The sequence below is a fragment of the Nothoprocta perdicaria genome, unplaced genomic scaffold (genome assembly GCF_003342845.1).
Source record: "Nothoprocta perdicaria isolate Ctin4 unplaced genomic scaffold, notPer1 scaffold_66, whole genome shotgun sequence".
Taxonomy (NCBI): Eukaryota; Metazoa; Chordata; class Aves; order Tinamiformes; family Tinamidae; genus Nothoprocta; species Nothoprocta perdicaria.
Window position 1 is genome coordinate 2,650,564 of NW_020455932.1, and position 22,591 is coordinate 2,673,154.

At 45.9% G+C, this 22,591-nt stretch overlaps 1 protein-coding gene across 1 annotated transcript in view; it reads right to left on the minus strand.

Annotated features, from left to right (window-relative positions):
- The window catches only part of CALN1 (calneuron 1), a 105,440-nt gene that overhangs the window by 38,237 nt on the left and 44,612 nt on the right, over positions 1–22,591 (minus strand). Inside the window, exon 3 of the mRNA XM_026050187.1 lies at positions 15,544–15,656. Within this exon, the coding sequence (XP_025905972.1) occupies positions 15,544–15,656 (113 nt within the window). The remainder of the gene's footprint in view (positions 1–15,543; positions 15,657–22,591) is intronic.

Below are 22,591 nucleotides of genomic sequence, written 5' to 3' on the forward strand. Positions count from 1 at the left end.
TTTGATCGAGAGGGTGCACATTGCAGAAGACAACCAGGGTGCTTTGGCTTTTGAATGCAGACTCATCAGCTCTYACATCATGTCTCCTCTTGGGCAAGGGTCATTATCCGTAGCTATGTATTTAAAAAATATGATTTTCTACGTCCGAATATGGGATACACAGTTTAAGAAAAGCACCTTACCCCAATTCAAAGAGAAGAGAAACTTATGAATCACTGAGTTATCATCTTGCAAAGAATGTGACCTTTTCATTGTCAGTGATATTTTAAGTCATATCTGAAAGTCTGCAAATGCCTTGTTCATACTAAAAGCAAAAGAGACTCCATCACTCAGCCACCCACTATGACCTGCAGGCTGAGATATAATATTACTGCCTCTTCAAATTCAATTGAATTCTCATTATGTCCAAAAGTCCCTCYGATATAGTAAATATAATGCAATGGGCTTAAAAGACCTGGGCAGTAAATGCCCTTGTTCTTTGTGTGTGTGGAGTATTTTCAATCAACTTCTAAATTAATGTCTTTYGCATCAATATAATCCAGCAATTCAAGAGTTCCTGAAATCCAATTCCAAGCATTACGGCATAAGCCCATCTCCTGTATAAAGGTCTTCCATTTTTGACTTCCATTTCAAAAACAGTCTTCTTCAAATTTATGGATCTGTTTGTGTTTGGTCCTATTTTCTATTAACGATATATTTTTTCTGCTCTTAAATTCTGCATTAATAACAATAAATATTTTCATTCTGGTAACAAATACAAGCTTTGATCTCTAGTGCTAGCTTTTCAGATGACCACCTCTCTACAAACATAAAAAATAAAGTTTTCATAATCAAATATTTTATTTATCTGCAGCAATAGGCAAGATTTGCAAACTGACTCTCATATTTACAGTTTCTTTGGCATTTGTTATTTTGGATGCAATCACTACCCTTGCCTGGGCTTTCTATCAAGAAGCACATCCAGCTATTTTAAATGAGTCCCCTCCACATCCACTGCAACAACAGCGGGACCTGCTAACAAAAATGAATCCCATTTGGCTGTGTTTTGCTTCCTCCAGATGTGTTTTCAAAGAGCAGGATCTAGCACTCCCAGGGCTTGGGTTGCTCCAAAATGCAGCCCTTGGAGTTGGGATCAAACCATAGTGAACACAGCCAAAGTGCCAGAGCGAGATGGACTTAGGAGACACATCAAAGGGGCTCTTGTGCATCCATGTGCCCTGCAATACTTGTGGAAATGTTTGCACGTAGTATCTGTCATCAGAATTTCACCCGGCTCTTGGCAGTTTATTGTCAGGAGCACATGCTTGAGTCCTAAGCAGAGAATATAAATGCCCAAACCTATAGAAAACATCCCTTCGTGTGGCATTACCCATAGCTGTCTGCCATACCAGTGGAATATACGGCTGCAATATCAGTGGAAAAGATGTTAATCCATGACTGCATCCCAGCTGTGGGGAGCTGAAGGGCTGCTCTGTGTGACCCAGCTGTATTTACAGTGCTGTTGCAGCCAGACATCTGAAATCTCCTGACCAGATTTGCCACAAATAACCACTTTACATTTGATGTGACCACAAAGAGGCAGAAAAGGTCTAATTTACTGCTGAATGAGACTGGGCTCCACTGAGGATGAGTATAGCCTTGGCAGCCTTTGGGGCTCCAGCAATATCAAACATTGAGGGAATTTCCTAGGCAGGTACCATCCAGCACGGGGAGATGATGTGCTGCATGCAGCAGCTGCTCAGTTGCTCCAGGTTGCAGAACCACCTCTACAGTGCTGGAAAGGCATCGAGAAACATGAAAACCCATAAARTCCTCCAGAAACCTGCTTCCATGTCTGGCCTTAGATATTAGCCCCTACTCTTTGCTCTCCTGCTGTACTCCTGCTATTGAACTGCTCTTACTGATGGTATCTTCTGTCTTCCTGCAGAAGAACCCCAGTGGTGGTGTCACTTAGGACAGGAGGTGAACAAGGACCAGGAATGCCCCATCATTTTTACTCCTTTATTATCCAGGCAGCGCTCATGGACTCRGAATAGTTGTGGTTGGAAGGTGCCTCTGGAGGGAGGCTAGTCCAAGCTCCCAGTTCAGAGCAGGGTTGCAACTACAACAGAAGATTTCTAAGGTTGGAGATGAATAGCTCATTTTCAGAAATCATTCTAGAAAGCAGGGAGCAGAAACAGCCCTTTCCAGGGCAGCAATCCTGCTGAAGCTGGCAGGAATAGCCACATTTTGTAGGACCAACCTATGTGGGCATAACCTCAGTATGGATCATCCATGCATTTAGAGGCTGATGGGGGAGCCCTGGAGTCATCAGACAGATCCGAAGGGAAAGCAGCTGGCAATAATCTTTTTTAAGACAACATCCTACTATTGCCATGAAAGATACTAAATTAATGCAGTCTCTTTGTGGGGCTGAACTGCACTAATTCTCTTTTCTCCTCTCTTTCAGGCATCAGCAYTGCAATATTAATGCAGCCTTTTAATACAGAGTTTCTCTACAGGTAGCTGTATTTTCATTCACTGTTCCGACCTAATTTCTTCAAAAGACTAGAAGCCCAGCTTTCAAATTTGCAGGTGCAAAATTAACTGGATCTAGATTTAATTCTGGGAGCAATTTAGATGTCTATCAAGTGGTGCTTGCGACACAGGCCTAGAGGTTTTGAAAATAGGCTGAGCCAGGCAATAATCATGCAAAGATTTCTATGAAAGCTTCCTCGCTGCCACATTCTTGTAATAAGATCCATTATAGCCATGTATAGCACGTATAGCAGTTGGGATGTTTTCACATGTTAGGGAAGAGATCTACATTCAGAAAAAGAAAGTTGAGAGAGGTCTGACTAAAACTTAGGTCTCTAAGACCTAAGTGTAAGACTACACTTAACTCTTATTTAGAAAATAAGCATATATGTTAGATGCTTRCTTTCATTAGAAATTTCAGGAATGGAAGAAGCCACAGGTCCCTGGATTTCTGAGATCACCAGTTACTGTTGCAATTAGATTTTTAATTTCACTGGTATTTTACGTTCCCCATCACACCAGTGTGGTAAGACCACAATCAGGGTGTTCCTTCCAACAGTTTCTATGGGTTGCATGCTATAAATCAAAATGTTCCTACCTTCTCCTTCCATCTGCTTCTACGGTTGCATGTACTTCAGTAACACACTTGTGCGTATAACAGCATATCCCAGGTTTGGTGATGCCATCAGTAATGTGTCCAATTCTGAAGCACTTTGTCAAAGATGATAAATGAAGTTAGCAGTGGTTATCAAACAGACAGAATAGAGAAGGTGTGGAAGCGGGGAGAGGATCTGAATTTTTCTAGTGAATTTTAATGGACTTTAATCAGCCACTCTACATTGATTACCATAAAGCTTTTGAGTCGATGTTTCATATGCAAGTGTGCATGACGGTGATTGATATGGGGTTTTAACTCACCTAATTAAATGCCTGTACAGCAATCAACAGTCAGCTGTCTCCACGGTAATCAGAACAACCTGTTCTGGGAGCTGAGGYGGGTTCGGCAGGTTGAGGCTCTCCTGACCCTATCTCTGCTTGGCCTGGCGGCCCCAGCCCCAGGGCTGGCTCTGCTCACCAGGGCAATGACCTCGCAGTGCAGAGCTCTGCTCGCCTTTGGCCACAGCCAGGAATAACATTGGCAGCAATAATAACTGAGGGGGTTGCTGCAAGTAAAGACGGAGTGATTGCTCTTCGGGATATAGATTATGATCATCCTCACCCAAGGGAACCCCAGCAGGTCTGCAGGAAGTATAGGGAGAAAATAGTTCACCACTATATTGGAAAAAGTGCATTCAGGAAAGTGTTCAGGAAGAGTTGCAGGTGTCTGTAACTAATAGTAGAGATACCTGGCCAAAATCAGGTATATTTGTGCCAGCTTGGCTATCTATAGCTGCTGGAAAAGCTACTCTCTCCACTTACACTCACCAAATGATTATTTCAGTTTAAAAGAATGGAAAAAGCACATATCTAATATTTTAAAGTCATTTTCATTTGCCACTTTCCAAATTGAACCATTTTCCATTGCATATGATATAATATAAAATCAATTTGATTTGTTTGCTGAAACGCTCCAGATAAATGTTTGCATGCTTCAGATAAATAAGAAAGAAGTGTTGCTTGTGAGTATACACATCCCCAATAAACATTAGAAAACACTTTGATAAAAAATAGTGTCATGTTATTCAGTAAAAACAATCCAGAAATTCTGAGAATAATGACWATTTCAAAGAGTCTTTGATAAGAGTTTCACTGGGGGAAAAAAAGGGTAATTTTTCAATAAAATTGGCTTCATGAAAACATTCTGATTATCTCTAATCATCAGCGTTATTTATTCTCCAAGATATTATCTCGCTGCCTTAATAAAAGCACCGTTTCAACAGCGGGGGAAGGAGTTTGGTACAAATACGCAAGGAGAGAGAGCTTTTGGCTTAGGCCTGAAGTTCCTGATCTTTGGCAGATTTATGCAAGCCTTTCTCCCTTATGCCCAACATGAATCAAGGAAAGCAAACCTAAGCACATCCTTAAATCATCCCAGCAGGCTGAGAACACAGCACCACGGGTCTGGCTCCGCATCCCCTGCTCCACATCCAGCTCTAAAGCCTGCTCTGAGCTGCTCTTCCTGACCAACCCGTTCTCCAGCCCTCTCCCACTCCTGTTTCCCTGTTCCCCCTGCACCTTTTTTAAGGCCTTTAAGGTGAGGCATGTACATTGCGGAACAGGAGATTTCTCCCTAAATCACATGCCTAAGAGGGATTCAAGTGAGCCCTACTCTACACGGGAGGAAATAAGAAGCCGAGCGAACCTCCAGATGAAGAAGGTAGAGGCTGTTGCCTACAGGTCTGTGGGACTCCGGGACTCGAGCTGAGGTCCCCTGCCACCTGCCTGGATGTGCCCTTGAAACAGAGGTTTCTCACTGTTCTCCTAAACATTTGATCAAGTTAACAAAACAACAAAAATCTTAGGGAGATGCTCTTTTCTTGAAGCTCTGGTGCATGCGTTTCCTGYGCAAAATCTGCAATTCCTGGAGGACTCCATCATCACTTGATTCCACTATTATAATATATTCCACTTACACTGTGAAACTGCCCTTGGGATTCAAGCACTTTCGAATGTCAGCAGAAGAAAAGGAGTATAGTCTGTTGAAGGCTATTTGAATAACTACAAGAGCATTTCAGAGCCCTGAGTTCAGCAGTCTGCCATGAAGATGCGGCACTGGAAAAATGTGAGGAAGGATGGGACTGATAGGCAGCAAGATGACTCTGGTATTGCAGAAGAGATATATTTTAACGTAATAGACTGGGTGATTTTGTGACAACCTGCGGCTGCGYCCCACTGAGCCATCGGGTGAATATTAACAGTCATTCTGACTCAGGTGCCCCTTAATACATGGGGGAAAAGCACTCCGGGGTGTTGGAAGYTGAGGTTCACAGAGTTATCTTCTTGGAGCATCACTGTCCCTGAAAGCATTGAAATCTGTCTCCTTCGTACAGCCTGTCTGCCTTGGTGACAGCTCTTTGCAGATGCTGTTCCCCTAAAAAGCAACAGTTCATTTCATTTGTCTTTTCGTTGCTCTGCCACTTCTGAAAACTTGGAAGSAACTTGAGCTTGGTGAGTGCATGGGGACTGACGCATTGACAGCAAATGTCTCAYGTTAACAGTCCCCTGAGCAAAGCAACCTCCAGGGGAAAAACATCTAAACTGACACCCTCAGCAAGGGCAGGAACAGCAGAAAAGCATGCAAATCATTGTTATAGGATTACTTTTTTCCATCTCTCCTCTAGGCTTAAGCGTCTATATTCTATGCACTGGTCCAGAACTGGAGGCGTTTCCATGAGCAGCTTTATTCCCTCATTCTAATCTTCACTGTCCAATTTGTTAGGCCATTTCCCAAGGTTTGTCTCCCTGGTCACCATAGGGAAGTCGGACAGTTAAATAAACATCTGAGAAACCCCTAAAATCATCCTGGCATATTCTGGACATAGATCTTATTCCTTTCCTTATATGCTGGGTCTGCTCTCTTCTATGGGGGGAAGAAAAAAGAGAGATCCAGAACAGTTTTGAATGCATCCCATTAGGTTTACACCTCCACTGACTTCTTCCACTTTTTTTTCCTGGATTGCTCTGAACTTCTGCCAGAAATATGGCCAGCCTTTGCACCCTGATGCGTCTTCCTAACTGTGAGTAACTGTACTGGTTGGCTTAATTATTTATTTTAATTACCACTTTAGGGCACACTGTGTTACTCCAGTAACAGTAGCAGAAAACTGCTCTGTGACACTAGAGGCTGCCTCAGGACTATGAGCTCTAGAGCCCACTGTGCATTCCAGTGYGTAACACTGAACAGTAAAATGAAGGTGAAGAGAAGCACGCAGACAAAGAAAGAATTCCTCTGTGAAGTGGCAAATTTGTTTTAAAAGAGACCTCAGGAAATTTCTCTTTGAGATCAGCATTCTTCCACCCACTTGTCCAAACTGACTTACGCCTCTGCTGGAAAACCGCRTTAAGAAAGCCTTTGGGTTGTAAAGGGGAACAGATTAGCAGGGCCTGGTTGGCTCTGCTGCAACTGTGACACTGAGCTTGCAGCAAGCGGAGATGCTCACAGCACTGGGACCACGSTCTCATCCCAGGAACACCACCTTGCACCATCCAATCCCAGGAACGCCACCAACRCCGTCCAATTCTCCACAAACAATAAAAAAACAGATTTGCATCAGGTCTGCTTGCAGGACACATGTCACGAGTTCCTGAAAAGCAAAATCAAGGAGCTTGTGCAAAGGGAAGAAGCGGGAGGCGTGTGGCTCAAACCAGGCTTGTGGCCAGCAAGCCTGGGAAACCAGAGACTTGTGAGTGGCCTTAGGGGCACCCTCGGTCCCTGTCTTCCTCCTCCTGTGATGAGTACAACAGAAGACAGGTGTAGGATAGAGCTGTGACCATAACAAGGACATGCCTGCATGTTAACATGCCAAGGCAACACCTCCATCTTCATGGTCTGGACAGCACAGGACAGATGGTGCTTGAGGAACCATGTGCCAGGGTCACAAAACCCTTAGAAAGTGATGATTGACTCCTTAAGAACATGGCCAGGACATTCAGAAGTACTCAAAGGTATTCCAAATTCCATTGGATTTATCCAATTCCAAATTCCATTGGATTTACCCACCACGACGAAGGGAAATCTCAAGGTCCCTAGAAAGAGCAGCCATCTGGGACAGCAAGGTGCCCGGTGCAGGGGAGAGGATGCCTTGGATGAGGCAGGACTGACACAGCTGCAAGCTCCCCTCCACAGATTGCTCCAGGGAGCATGTAGCATTGAAAGGATGGGCACACAACTGCACATTTCATCGCCGCATGTGGCACTATTTCTGCCTCTGCTGTAGCACCGAACCTGCGGCGCTCAGCCCCTTGCTGCTGCATGGAAGATGCTCTGATTGACTCCAGCATCTGATGCTGGCCCCAGCTGCCAGACATTTCGGGGGTTTAACACCCAAGGGTTTTATTTTGCTGATACAACTGAGAAGCATAACACATAACCAGGGCATCGCTTAGGGCTTGATGGTACCAGGTAGCTTCTCTTCTGGCTTCAGCTGTCAGGCTTTAGCAAACTGCACTGAAAATCTTGGACACACACTGGGAAAATGTGAGTTACGCACTGTGCTGCAGGAGCTGTCTGGCAGCCAGGACCTGTAGGTCCTTCTTCAATGCCATAACATCCACCGCTCATCTGGCTCCCACAAGCGAACCCAGCCCAGCCCGTGTCCTCAACCATCTGCTGAGTGAAAAATGTTCTCTCTTGCTCACAGTGCTACAGAACAAAAACTAGGCTTTGCTTTTCCTATAGTCTGAAAATTTTCCTCCAGAAAATAACCGCAGTGCAAGAGATGATTTTGTTAAAGGCACACGCAATAACCAGACGAGCCATAGGTGCTGTGAGGACATTACTCCTTCTATGACATTTGAATTGCAGATGCTTACCTGGGCAGACAGAAAGACAGAGTGAAAGATCTGCTGCTGATATAGGATTTAATGAGATTTAATGACAGTGGAGTCTCTTTCTCAGATTAAAAAAAGCAAAAAAAAAAAAAAAAAATCACTTTGGGTTGCTGGGAGCATGGGGAATCCTTTGAAGAGAGAACCTAATGGTCCCCTAATGGTCGCTTCCAAAGGCACCACCATCTAAAAGCACATTCAAAGAAAAGAGCCACCTCACCCCAACAAAACCAGTAACATACTCTCAAGGGACCAAGCGATGTGTATGGAGATGTCCCTCGTGGCTCTGAATCCACAAAAAGCAAGAAACTCTCTCACCAGTCCGTGTTTTAGAGACCAGCCATGGTTCAGACACACCTCAGCCAATGATCATCACATTTCTAAGCAGATCACGGAGGGAATGACAGTGCAGTTACTATTGCACTCAGCAAGCAGAGGCCAAAAACACACCAGTAACAAACTGCCACACAAACTAGGTCTACATATAACTTGGAAGGGCAGAAAAAATAACTTCTGTACCTTAAGAGATGCTGGTACATGTGTACGTGAGCGCTTCGGCGTGCGCACACACCAAAATCACCACCTGCCAGAGCAGTCGTACACTGTCATCCAGCAGGCAGGATGCCTCTTTATATAAACTGCCTGCTTTAAATACACTTGGAACAAAAGCTGGGGCCTTTTCAGAGGGCTAAAGGTATAAATAAGCCCATTTGAGCAGAAAAGCACAGTGGGACATCGAAGTCTTGCCTTTCTCCTGCCCTTGGTACCAGTCGTGCTTTAGTCCATGAGTGTCTCCAAAACTCTGCAGTTCTCAATGTCTTCCACTTCGAGCACTAATTTTGTCTATAAATAACTTTTTTTTTTAACAGGACAAACGTATTCTAATAAAAATGAAGTCCCTACATAGAAATAAGCAAACATGGAGGCACCTGAACGTTATCAATCACTCTTGACCCCCTCAAGAGAGAAGTCTCATGTTAACTTATTCATCACCTGCAAGCATTCRGTGTCAAAATGCTGCAACAACTACCGAGTGCCACATGCTTAGTGGGAATCTCTTTGTCAACAGAACAGATTCAATAAGGAAGCCAGAACTGTCCTCCTCCTCCTGATGACACTCTTGGCACTGACAGAGCTGCCTTGCAGTAGGTAAATCCAAAGGCATTCTGACACCCTTGGTGRGACTCATCAGGCAGCATTTAGCTGTCCCCTGTGTATGTCTCCATCTGAGCCACTTTTCTAGACTTTCTTTATAGCAACCAGAGAAAAACTGGCACTTTTGCAGCAAAATCCATCTCTTCCTGAGGCTGATGTCGAAAACGAATCCCTGGAACTGCACCCTAGAAGTGGCTATTTCTTTCTATTAACTCTGAAGGGAGTCTGAACAACACAGTGTCCCAGGTTAGTTGAGGTGAACTGCACACTATCAATACTAACTACGCAGGCAGAGTCACCCAGCGCATTGCTGCAGTGCTTTTTCCTTGCAAAGGGAAATTTCACAACGTTTTAAGGTTGGATGTAAGAAAAATACAGATCAGGTTTAAAATGCAGAACAAATACTACAGGACACATTTAACTTCCCAAACTGGAGTACGGCCAGGATGCTGGAAATAACGATGAACTAGGAGAAGAACTCAATTACTCTGGCTGAGCGGGACTCAGCATTAGCTGTTGCTGGAAATACGGTTGCTCAACACCCTGGGATGTTTGGCTTACAGTTTGGATTGCAGTGGTTTCTGTGGGAGAGGCAATATTAAGGTCTCAAATCCTTACGATTTTGAGTTTGGTGGTATCCTGCTTGGGAAACCCTAGAAAAGGTAGATCTTTAGGAAGTACAGGGTATCTTCGCAGGGAAAATGAAGTTTCCTTTAAGACATTCCAGGCCGAACAACCAAAACTCAGACTGTCAAACTGATGATAACTTGRCAAATATATCAATGGAGTGGAGATCACTCTTTGGTGGAAGTTGTCTCTGTGMGGGTGCTCTTTTGAGCTGAGAGGATGTGCATGACTGGGAGTTTACCAGTAAGCAATGGTGCAGCCCCAGTTATCCATCCTTGATCCCACTGAGCAAGTTCTGGCACCTGAGCTTTCAGCTGAGCAGTTTCCTCACTCAGACCCTGAAGTCATCATTGAGATAGAGGTCACCAGAACACGTATGCGCTAGTATGCGCTACTTGTTAGGCTAGTCTTTGCTCCCTGAATCTCAGCGTACTTTCTGAGCAGTGACATCCACACAGCCCAGTCCCAGCTGCGAAACCTGCTCTGCCAGGAATCAGCACCAACCCCAGGCATCACCTCGTTCCTCGACCTTCCAAATTACCTCTATCATTTTAACTCCCCTAAGGTTAAGCAAGCAAAGCTAAGCAGTTTTCCAACTCTAAATTGCCTCCTTGGAGAGGAAAGAGGAAAACCTTCATGTATCTTCTGGGGCAGAGATTATACTGGATTTATCTACTGGACTTCATCTAGGCACACAGCCCTTGCTCAGACGTCGCCTCCTCGTCCTCTGCCTTCCTCCCGCATCGCTGCCTCCCAGGTTTTCCTGTACCCTGCTCTGTGCCATGGAGCTTCCCACACATTTTCTCCTTCATTTCACTCTATTAAAGCACTAATTGATTGACCAGTTCACGATAGCCCAGCTCTCTCCCCCGGGGACGTCATTCCATTTGTAGCGACAACTGAAAACAGATTATGGATGGGCAGCTCCCCGTGCGGAATCACTAAAGCGGCGGTGGTGGCCGCACCACGTGCACGACACCGCCGTGTCCCCATGCGACCGCTTCCCTCCTCCTGCCCGCGCACGGCCGGGAACGGCCGCACCGCCCCGTGCCAACCAAGTGGCTCTTTGCACCGGACTGTTCCCCGGCGTGGAGCACATCCTAGAGGACTGCTCAGCTTGCTGGTCTCAGGAGCACTGGGAAGTAGGTGCTCTATCCCATCCCTGCCTATTGCTCTTTCCCTGGCACAGGTGGCTGCAGGTTCTGTCTTCAGCTGCACCCCATCTTCATCGAAGTCAGAAAAGTGCAGGTATCCTGTCCCGGAGCAGAGGTCCTTGYGGAGGCATGAGGAAAAGGAGAAGTTTCCCAAGCCCCCAGAGTACAGTTGGTTGCAGAGTCGATCTGCTAACAAGACCTGCCCCACCTTGGTGGGGTGATTGCAACGGTTAAACCAGGAGATTTCTGAGCAGCATCTCCCCAGCCCAAAGTACCATGTTGATATTCCAGTCCTCAGGCTCCCGCGAAGCAGCCTTATTTATTCCAAAGCAAATCGCCTCTTCCTGAAATCCAGTAAATTACACTGTGTGATACCCAAGGCGACAAACGGGCATCAAGTCTGAGCGGATGATGCAGTGCCTTTCCCCGCTGCAAGACAAACTTTCCTGATATCCTTGCTCAGGTCATTCATTAGCACCAGCTGCAAGGATATTGTTGCAGCTTCCACGTGCACACCATAAAGAGGAAAGAAAACAAAAAGAGCAGGCAGCCTATTGCTCTCCAACGATCACTGTATGGAGTACGGACTTTGCAAAATAAGCTCATGAACTCTGCTGGGTATGGAACATATTCTGCACCTAAGACAGACACAGTCCTGTTGTTTAACAATTCAAATCTAAGGAAAAAAAATGGTTATGACTTCCAAAAGCATTTTAAACAGGACAAAGAGGTCCATTTTAAATAAAAGCCTGTATTCCAACGTTACTATTTCTCTTACTTTCTGTCCCTTCTGCCAGGGACTGCAGGTCCATTACGCTGCCTGCCTGAGAACTATTGAACATTTGTTCCCAGTGGTCTCTGCACTTGAAAGCACTCTGGACAAAAAAAACATAAATGAGCACAAAAGCCTTGTTCCTCCCCTTTCTTTTTATCCTTCTCTGCTTCAGAACAGCACAACACAGCAAGCAGGTTTGGGTTTTGGTTGACAATAAATCCAAAAAAGAGCTAACATTTACTAGCAGTGATGTTTGTCTTTTCTGTAGTGCTCTTCACCTAAATAAAGCACTTYTGGGGCCATAAAAATGGCCCCAAAAGGCCCCAAGCCCACTTGTACCAAGGCCCATGACCTGCGTGCACAATTGGAACTAGATTCATGTCCCACGAACTCCTGAAACACGAATTCCCAGGGCTGAAAATGACCATCTCTCTGATCATGTAGCAGCTACCAAATCACTGCAACTTACTGCTTGGCACAGGAAAGAAAACCAACACCCAGTGTGAGCCACGTCAGGAATATCTGGGAGGCAGCTGGCAGAGGAAGGTACGCAGAGGGTGGCAATTCTTGAATAAATACAGGAAAAAGATGGAGAGGGAAAGGGGCAGTAATCCTACATGAGGGCAAGGAGCTGCTGGGTGTGGGCACAGCTGCGTATTTAAGAGTGAACACTTTCACAAATCCCYGCCTGTTGTGACTCATGCTCTTGTGAAAGGCTTTGGTAACAGCAGAAGTTTTCTTTGGCCAGGTAGACACAGGCTGCGCCGCGGCGGGAATGGCATTTCCCTGCGTGGGTTTCCTTGCTTTCTGTCCRCAAATAAGCTACAGATGTGTGTGTACATTTTACTTTCACTTGCAAAGAGTCAGCATGAGGAAAGGGAAACCATTGGGGTAGAGAACGCAGGGCGCCTGGAGACGTGCTCCGTGAAACTGCTTCCCGAGCACTATGGCTCGCTAGAGGTTTTGAGGAAGGGCAGATTTTCCAAGGGAAAGTCAATGTTTCCTCAGCTCTCCCGATATCACTGCTCTCTACTCACTTGGCCTGAAATAATATTTGCATGGATAATTCTCCCTCCTGCCACACACCTCTCCAGCCCTCCTGAGAGACCTCGGGGAGCTGCTCTAACTGGAGCAGAACTGATCGCCGCTACCTGGGAAAGCAGGAGTCAGCTGCCTCCACCGCAAACTGATATGACTCAATTTAAAGACCACATGGGAAATCARGGAGGGAAAATATATCTGAGAGACCCTCTGTGTCTCTAATACCTGCCGATACCCAGGTCTCAGCAGATGCCAACTCTCATTCTTCAGGCAATGCATACAGCAGGAGCAGCACATCATCTCATTATTTCAAGTCTGTCTCCACCATGGGTGATCCCTTTCCTCCATTCCTTACTCTTCCAGTGTTTAGGCCCCCTCTTTGTCTCCTGCAGCCACACAGACATTACTGTAAGATCCTCTGCATCTTATGCCATCTGGATCCGCCTTCCTCTATCCCACCTCCTCACCCTGAGTTTCATCTGTAAATGCCTCTTCAGGCCCTCATCTCTTTCTTCGAATTCCTCTCCCCTTCTGCTGCTGTTTATTATTTAACTCTGTCATTGCATTATTTAACGCACTATTAAAGCACGCTTGGAAGAGAGTCTGCACTAAAGTGCCACAGCAGAAGAAGCTGGACCCTCAGCAAAAATAGCCCAGAAGCCAAAATCAGGACAGCTGGGGAAAAGCTGTTTGGCTGGAAGAGAGGAACACAATTTCTGGGTGCCAACATCTATTTTSTCCCCGTGTGCCCAACACAAGAGCCTCTTCAAGATGTCTTTTGCTGCATGCAGCTTTGGGGAGAGGTTCCCCAAAGTTCAGCCAGCTATTCCTGAAGATCGAGTTCCTTTCCTTTTGGAAACCAAGCAACAAGTAAGCATCAAATCTGCTGTAATATCCCATGAGTMCCTCTTAATGCTGGACCACAGCCAGTGCTGTAGCAGAGGACAAATATTGGTAAATCAGGGACACCCAGCCAATGGGCTAATGGACTGTGACACCCGTCCCTGTGCCATGCAGGTCCATGTAGAATCCTGGCTGAGGCACAGAAGACACCTTCCCTTCCCAGGCTTACCCTAGTTTACCAAGTTTTGCATTGCAATCTTGAAATAAGCCATTCCCTTTCCAGACCTCATGTTCTCCCCATGTCTAAAACAGCAGCTTGGATTTGGACTCTCCTGCAAAGTGCTTTGAAATCCAGGAGTGTACTGCATACAGAGGCAGTGCTAACTGCTGATTATGTGAGTTCTTGACACTCTTCTTATTCAACCCGCCACTGACCTGTGCAAAAAAATGGATATGAACGCACACATGGTAGGGAACCAAGGGTTCTGGGCAGAAAAAGTAAAGCCAAACCCTAACCAAGGAGTCTCTCTGYTGTAAAACCAGATCATACTCCTGTTTCCTTCCTCTCAAACCTCTGAGTGAACTCACTGTAGACATTTAAATGGGTTAACCTCTGAGCTGAATTTTAGGGAGGGCTCCAGTCCTCTCTGCTTCCCCATCCAAGAGCTCAGGTCAGGAATATCATTTTTCCATGGGCACACGTGCTCCTTGAGTGGCTCCTGTGAAGTGAGTCTTGCCATGAGGCTCTTGAAGACACAGACTGTTTCATGAGACGAGCTAGCATTTCCTCCCCTGCCCATTAGTCACGCGTGGTGAGGAGGCTCATGGGACCAAAGGGAGGCAATAAAAACATTAATGATCGCTACAGTCCTACCAGGCATAGCGTGAGTTCAACCACTGCCTCCCCTCCAGATACACTATAAACCACTGCGCCTTGCCAATGCCAAGCGCTTGCTTTGACAACTGAATGCTGGAATCCAGACCAGCGTTTCCAAGACTGTCTGTATCATCTGCCAGGAGGCCAAGAACAAGTTTTAAAGGACTGTAAAAGACTATTACCAAACTCCACACAGTTCAGCCTGAGTAGTGCCAAAGGATAGTAGCAGAAGACAGAAATGCTTCCAGGTTTGACTCAATGCACAGTAGTAGCCCAGGTTCATCAGCAAGCAAAGATTGCTGAGCGATCAACAAAACAAGCAGTAATCTCCCAGGAAAATACACACCTAATCCATTGGCAGGCAACGTGCCACACGATGTTTGGGAGATTTGTAATCCCTCCCACAATGGCCTGGATTGTCCCTGTTTTCCCAGGAAGGTCTAACCCTGACTGAATTCACAGCACAAGGCAGCTATGCAGTGCAAAATCTGCCTTCCATCCCATGCCTGAAGCAGGTAGGACCAGAATGACACAACAACACGGGTACAACTGGTATGGACCCTGCACACAGCTGTCCTTGCCCTGGACCTGAATTAACCACAGAAACATTGAGAAACAATGACCTGCACAGCACACACTCGGTCTGCTGGGTGCACCATTAGCCACAGCCAAGCAGATGATGAACAGCAGTGCCTTTCTGTGAGCAGCCGGGCAGGTTCAAGGTTTCTAAATCAAAAAATAATTAATCTAATGTTTTTTCTCTTCCAAAAATGAATTCCTAAATGTCCCCAAATGTGTTGCAAAAATAACTCAGTGCTTTGCTGCATTCTACCACAGTTCAGCCGCAGCCGCTATCACGCATGCTCTTTCTCTTCCTCCTCGGTGAGAGGAGATCACTCCAGCACCGTGGCACCAAGTTATGCAGTGCACATCACAAGGCAGCTCAACAGCCCTTACCCTGGCATGCCTGTTCAGAAAAACACATCATGCTTCCCAACAAATCACTTCGAATTTGGAAGCCATTGATACTCCTTGGCTAGTGTTGCATTTAACAGATTACTACTTACCTGCCAAAATATGCTGTCTATTGTATTTCCCAGAAAGCCATCTCTGCCTTCTGATGACACCAGCTTAGGTCCCAGAATGGTCATAAATTCATCAAAATCAACCTGGCCATCCCCTGAAATGAAAGAGAAAGATCAATGTTTTCATTAAAGTACGACTTAGTGCCCGGGTCTGCTATGTGAGTCTGGACCTGATACGTGTTGAGAACCCATGTGCTCAATATGTATGTACCTCCTACATCAACTTCATGGTACATAAAGACTCAACATTCATCATCATCCCAATGAAAGACCAACATAACATCCCAAATTAGGACCAGCTAGTGATGAACAGGCCATTTCTGAATCCCAGAATGTTTACAGGCAAATCGCTATTCAAGAAGACAACCAGTTTCAGCAAGAGGACAGCAGCCAGGAGCGCTGCCAGGGTTCTTCTTTGCTGAACCAGACACTGAACAGTGCGGTCTCTGCACAGCTTTTACAGGGCCAACTCCATCCTCCAGAGGCAGGAGCACACGGAGGAGGAAGAGCCAGACTATTACGAATCCACAAGGCATTTCATTTCAGCTTTCCATCAGCATCTGTCTCTTAAAAGGCCTGTGTGCTCAGCATGCCGAGCAGACAGTGTAGACACCGCTTCGGTGCCATTAGCAGGAAGAGGAGGCTGCTCTTGCCATTAATGAACTAAGCCTACGCAGTCCCAAGCCCCTGCAGTATATTGTAAGTTTTGTAAATGAGGCATGTGGCTGTTTGAAGTATATCCAAGCATTTTATCAAATATAGCTCTTCCCTTGGAGAACTTCAGGGATGCTTAATGAAAATCACCAAACGAGAAGGAAATTCATGTCTGTTAAAGGATCATAAAAATACCTGCCCCTCTCAACAGCGTGGTTCAATGCTTAGATGCCTCTCCTTTCTTCTGTCTGGACACATATTCCCTTACACTTCACCTCCCCATCCCATCCCACCACTGCAGCAAGGGAAAAACCCCGGCCAGGCTCATTCCTTCCCACATTACCCCAGAGCAGGGCTTATCTTTTCCAGATGCAAAACCCACCGAACAGAACCATTTCTCTCTTTCCCCAGCCAAGTCTCCCATCTCAGGGAGCTGTCTCTTTCGCTCCATCCCATTCCTGCTAGTCTAAGAGAGACCAGGTTTCATTGGAAGAAAAAAAAGGAAAAAAAAAGTCTGTTTTTAGACCAGTTGACACAAATGAATATATTAGCCCATCTTCAAGTCTGGAAACAGAAGCCACAACCATAAGACTGTGTGGATTTTTGCTTTAAATCCAACCTGAAATCACTGCATCCACCTTTCCATGCAGCTGCTGTTACTAATCTGGCGGTATAAGGAGGGTCTAAAACCACTTGGCTGAAGCAGCTCAGTGCAATGGTCACCATTCCATTGCCACTGTTGATGGCAGTGGCCCCGTGTGATGACTTTAYTGTTCGTGCTGTGTGCTGCCCGCATTTGTTCTTTTTGTTATATTTCATATTCTTGATCTGCGCGCACACACCACTGATTGGAATCTCTCTGCGGCCTTATCTGCACCGAAACACAATGTTAAATAAGCAGACTTTAAAGCGGCTCCTTTTCCAGAATGAGCATCTCTACACATTGAAGGGCTTAGCCCATAATTTCATGAAGGCAAGACTGAATATCCTGGAGGAGAGACAGTGAATGGAGCTCTGAAGAGAAACCCAGGAGGGATTGATAAGAGCTTTGATCCTGCAAGCGGCTTTAGTGCAGCACAGCAGACAGGGTGCAAGAAGGTTTGCAGGGCTCAGCATGGGGCAGGAAGGAACTCAGGGCAGGGACAGCTCATTAAGCGGAAAAAGAAAAAGAGTGGGGACCCYGTCACTCCGAAAGCCATTCTTTAAAACATTCATAGGCCGCAGGAAAATGTGCTCTTTCCGTTGCTCCCATGGGAGACATCAGTGGATAACATCAAGTCGGGTTGTATCAGTCACAGCGCGTTGGATCACGTTGGGGAAGGTAATGCAAGGTGACAGTGAATTCACAGCAYGATTTACATTGCAGCACACTACTCCAAAGGAGAAGCAGGAACAAAAACATACACTGCGATGCAGACTGCGCTCAAGAAATTAGCCAGATTAGCAAGAAAACAATTTGCATTTTAAAGAGATTCTAGTACCTGCCTGTGCATATAATTGGTCTACCCATGTCTGACCCCTAAATATTAAGTTATTCAATTTGAATTTTCTACCACGTCATTTCGTGCACGAAGAAGGGGGAAGGATCTTACACATGGCTCGGGAGGAAGCAGATGCCAGGACTCTTGGGTTCTGCTTCTGACTCAGAACAAGACTTTAGGCAACCCCTTTCTGATGACTTCCCTACGCCTTTGCCAGCGATCATAACAAACTTCACAGGACTTAATTATCAGCTTAATTATAGCATTTTCCATAACCTCCAAAGAAAGATGCCATTACAAATGCATTATCCTCTTACTGAGTGTTTTTTTTTTTCAATTAAAACTGCAAACTAGCAAAGCAGCTAGACCCACAAGCATTTTGTTGGTAGGARTATCCCTTCAGCATTCATTTTCAGCTTCAGAAAACAAAACTTCTTGTCACCAGGATCTCAGGAGACTGCAGCATGAGAATATCAAGAGACAGAGTGAGAACTTACAACTTTGGCTAAAAAATTCTTCTAAAATATCCAACAGCCAGGAGAGAAACACTGCAAAAAAACCCCAGCAGATGGACCCTGGATGTACCCACTGCAACACTGGTTGCTTTCCAGAGTCTATGGCATACCCCAAAATGCCCAGGATYTGCAGCACCCGCTCCACGGTCTGCCATGGGGGCAAATCAAAGACCATGCATGCTCTTTCTTGCCATTCCCATAGATGTTCTCCTTGGGAGACAGYAGTTTATATTCAGAATAAGCAATGTCAGCTTATTCAGAAATTAACTTTTAGACAGTTTTAATGGCTGGAAAGAAGGGGAAGGAGATCCCCCTCTGTGGCACTTGTCCTGTCTGCACAGTGCTCCCCTTTCATGAATCACTGCAGTAAATCCTCAGCAACACTTCTCCAGTAGCAGCCGAAGGGTCCAAATCCCTCAGATGCATCTCAGGCCAATTTATAATGTGTCTGCTGTCCACAGCCACCACCATCCTTCCCTTCCCACAATTTTAACATTAATAACATTAGAAAGATCTCATCACAGTCACAGAATACAACCTGCCAACCATGGGTAACAGAACCTGGGAAGTGATCTAAAATAAAGTGAACAGTAAGGATGGGGTGCAAGAAGATGAAAAGCTGCGGTTTGGAGTAAGTGGGGCTCAGCAGGTATTCTCCTCTCACAGGTTATAAATGCAGAATAGGTCTAGAAATCTATGCTGTGCTGGGCATAAGGACCACATTGATTAAGGCAGTCACGCATTAGTATAACTTCTTTACAAATCAGAGAGGACTAGGAGACCTCATTGGCCATGCAGAGCTTCCCRCGTCCCACCCAAGTCCCACTGTCAGCAGCAACCACTTGAATGAGGGATTGTAGCCCATTGTCCTGCAAAGAAAAATCAAGCTCATCTTATTGTTATTCATGCTATTGTTAATCTACCCTAATTATTTGTTTATTTACTTATAGAGTAGCTCTAGAATTTGTCTCCCCAATAATATTTCCTCTTAATCCCTGCATTATGTCAAAATGTAAGAAGGGGGTKAGCAGTTGTGTGGCTAAAATCTTGCATAACTCAAAGGATGACTCAGAACATCGCTGGCCACAGAGTTACATCAGAGATGAATTAGATCTGCTTATCATTATTAGTCTGTTAGCATCTGCTCTATGCTAAGTGTTTCCAGACATTCACAAAGGTTTATTCCCTGCAAGGCACTGTCTTGACTCGGACAAAGAGCAGGCAAGTGTGATGATAAAAAGGAATAGCAGCTTGGTTCACTGTCAGCAGCCTTGGGAGCATTTGCATGAACCTGGCTAATTTCTCTGCTGCGGATTGGGAAGGCCTAGAGATATCCAAGATCAGGAACGGGTCTCTTGGGACCTTCTACTCCTTCCATGGTGGCCTTCCATGGGTTCTCAAGGCTGGACTTGGATTCTTCTGTTAGATGTGGCCTGTTGCATGTCCAACGCTCACCTTTTGCCAAGTTTGCAGAACATAGTGGAGGGGTAGCTAAAAGCAGCACAAAATCAGGAAACCAAGATCAATTCCAGCTTTCCGAGACATTGTAGCCTAAGGAGGGTTACTTTAGACCTCGCTGCCCCAGAAAGGGATCTTTGAATAGCCATTAGTTATTCAAAATAATGCGATGTGATAAAGGAGAAAACACTAATGCCTCAATGCTCAGAGACGCCTCCAAACACTGAGCTCCCAAGGAGTAAACATAGGGTTAGATGAATATATCTGGGGAGCTGAAGACTCCTAGGAGCCTCCACCGCTTTTGAAAGGGGATTTACTCTCCTAAATCACTTGCACTCAATGCAAATCTATTCACATTGCCAAGATGCTTTCAGAGCCTCAGACCAGAGTGATTTCAAGGTGTTATTTCCTCTTGCTGGTACTGCAGAGTTGAATACAGAAAAACACAGCCATCTCTCTAAGCTGATGTTCTCAGTGTATTCTTATCTCCATCCCAAAGATTTTGTCTTTCCTCATCCTCCCCTYTTCTTTACAGRACGGGAAAAGGGAATGTTGCATTGGCTGGAGGCCATTTAGTAGGATAGAGCAACCACTTGGGGAAGGCAGAGCACAGCAGCCACCTTGCCAGGGCGCCCAAGGAGGGTGTCACTGTGTGACGCCCTCCATCTGTCTTCTTACACCACGTCATCCTCTTGGCCTGATCCCAACTGAGCACAGTCCTAACAGATCTACGGTCAGAAATAGCGTGTCCAGACTGGAAGTGCTGGACAAGGAGAGCACTCGACTAGCAGAGCCTGTGGGAGGTCACGCCGGGGAAGGTGGGAGAGGAGAGGGGGAACAGGGTCGAGCTGGCAGTGGGCTGAAATCTCCCACATCCCAGGTAGGAATGGCCCACGCCAGAGCTCAGGCACTTTCTCCTGTCAGAGCGGCGCTGCTTTGAAGCAGTAATTAAACGCTCGCTGGMGCTGGAGCTTGAACCTGTCTCACCCCCATCCCCAGGGGAGAGCCCTGACCCCCAGCTCTCAGTTGCCTGCTGTCTTTCCAAGAGCCTCCTCTGGAGCTGCGCCCTCAGAGGATGAATTTAAATATTCAGTGAGCTAAAGAAAGACGTCAGAGGGAGGAAAAGAGAGAGAGAGGAGGGAAAAAAAAAAAAAAAAAGTCCATGGATTGCATTGCATGGCAAACCAAGATCCAAGGGCAGGACAGAGACTTGCACTTGGTTTTCGGAGCCCTGTGCATTAAACCAGGGCCCTGCATAATCTGGCTTGACTGCTTCCTAAATAAGTCTTTTCCCAGGCTGGCCTCAGCATCCTTTCTCCTCCTTAAAAGTTTCTTGTCAAGGCACTAATATGAGGCACACATTTAAATAGAGATGAGAATCTGCTGTGTGTAGACTGMTAAGTATTCACTTTTTTCTTTTCCTCTTTTTTTTTTTTTTCTTCTGGAGTTTGACCTCCAGAGAGCAGCTAGGTGATATATTTAAAGTTAATGAGATAGTCGTTTGCAGCCTGGGTCCCAGGCGCACACCAACTCCTGTTTATTTTTATTCTCTTAATAGCTGGCTGCAGCCACTCGCTGTCCTACTCTGTGTCATTGTTTGCACCCATAAAGAAACCTGTGCAACGATAATATAATAACACAGTTTTGTGAGGGCTGTTGCTGCTATGGCTTGAAATGATGCAGAGGAGGTGCACAGAAGAGCTCCAGACACAGGATATTTCCCAGACAAGTATTTTGGTTTCAGCGGTTTTCAAGTCTGCTCAGTGCTCTGCCCTTTCCCCCAGCTGGACCCAAAGACTCTCTCCATAATTTCACGGAGTGGCACCTGCCCAAATGTTACAGAAAAGGAGGTTTCTAGACCTCCCCTGTGGTCCTGCACCATTATGCATGGGCACAGGAGGTGCAGTAAGTCTCCAGGATGGAGAAATGTGACAAAGAGTATTTCTTATTTCCCAAGAATCCCTGTTCACATTCCCTTCAGTAATTTTTCCAACAGACCTGTCTGCAGAGTATATTTGACAACAGGGAAAACATGTAAAAACATCATTTCTTCTTACTCCTTGGGGGCAGTACTAAACACTCTTACCATCCACCTGTGCTGCCACACATCACCATCACTTCAGCATAAGAAGCTTTAGTGTGTACAGCTTTTTTTAAGGAACAAATGAGCCAGGGCTGAAGAAGGGGGTGAAATATCTCCACTGAAGCCCACTCTATACCCGAAGGTCAACTCCAAGTCCCTTGGTTTCAAGGGAAGCTTTGCAGACCTGGCTGCTTTGGTTCAAGGGGAGCTCCAGGGCAAAGATGAGCAAACTGTACAGATGCAAGTTCCTGGAGGAGGAGATTTCCACGGGGTCTGAGAGGATCAAATGGAGCCCAAAGAGCAGGGTCAGGGGGTGCATCTGTCCCAGCACTAAGAAAAAGACCTTGACAGTTATTCAATCTGAGCAACCTGTTCGCTTGTCTTGCAAAGGAAACTGCTGCAAAGGGCTTGTTTGCTTTCCCATGACACAAATCTGTGAATGACTCGTGTTTGCCCAAGGGGAACCTGTCTAGGAGGTGACCTGCAAGACAGTGACTGAAGAGGAGCATGATGGGCTCTAGGTTTGCAACACCAGCTCTGACATGCCCTGCTGTACACAGCTGCGTATTCTCCAAGACAATAAATGGAGTTTTGTCGATAAAAGTCCACTTAGCACTCGGTGCAACCACAGGATCAGAGGTGCTCCAGCACGTTTGCTGGGGTGATTGAGCAAGGATTGAAACAAGTAGGGTGTTTTCAGTGCTTGGTGTGAAGACAGAAGTGCAGCCCAAACTGTCCCCTAGATTGCAGGAAAAGCCATCGGACATCCGCCAGGGAGCACGTCAGCACCATGCACCCCCTGCACCCCTGGGATGCTGGGATTAACATCCCTTGTGGGC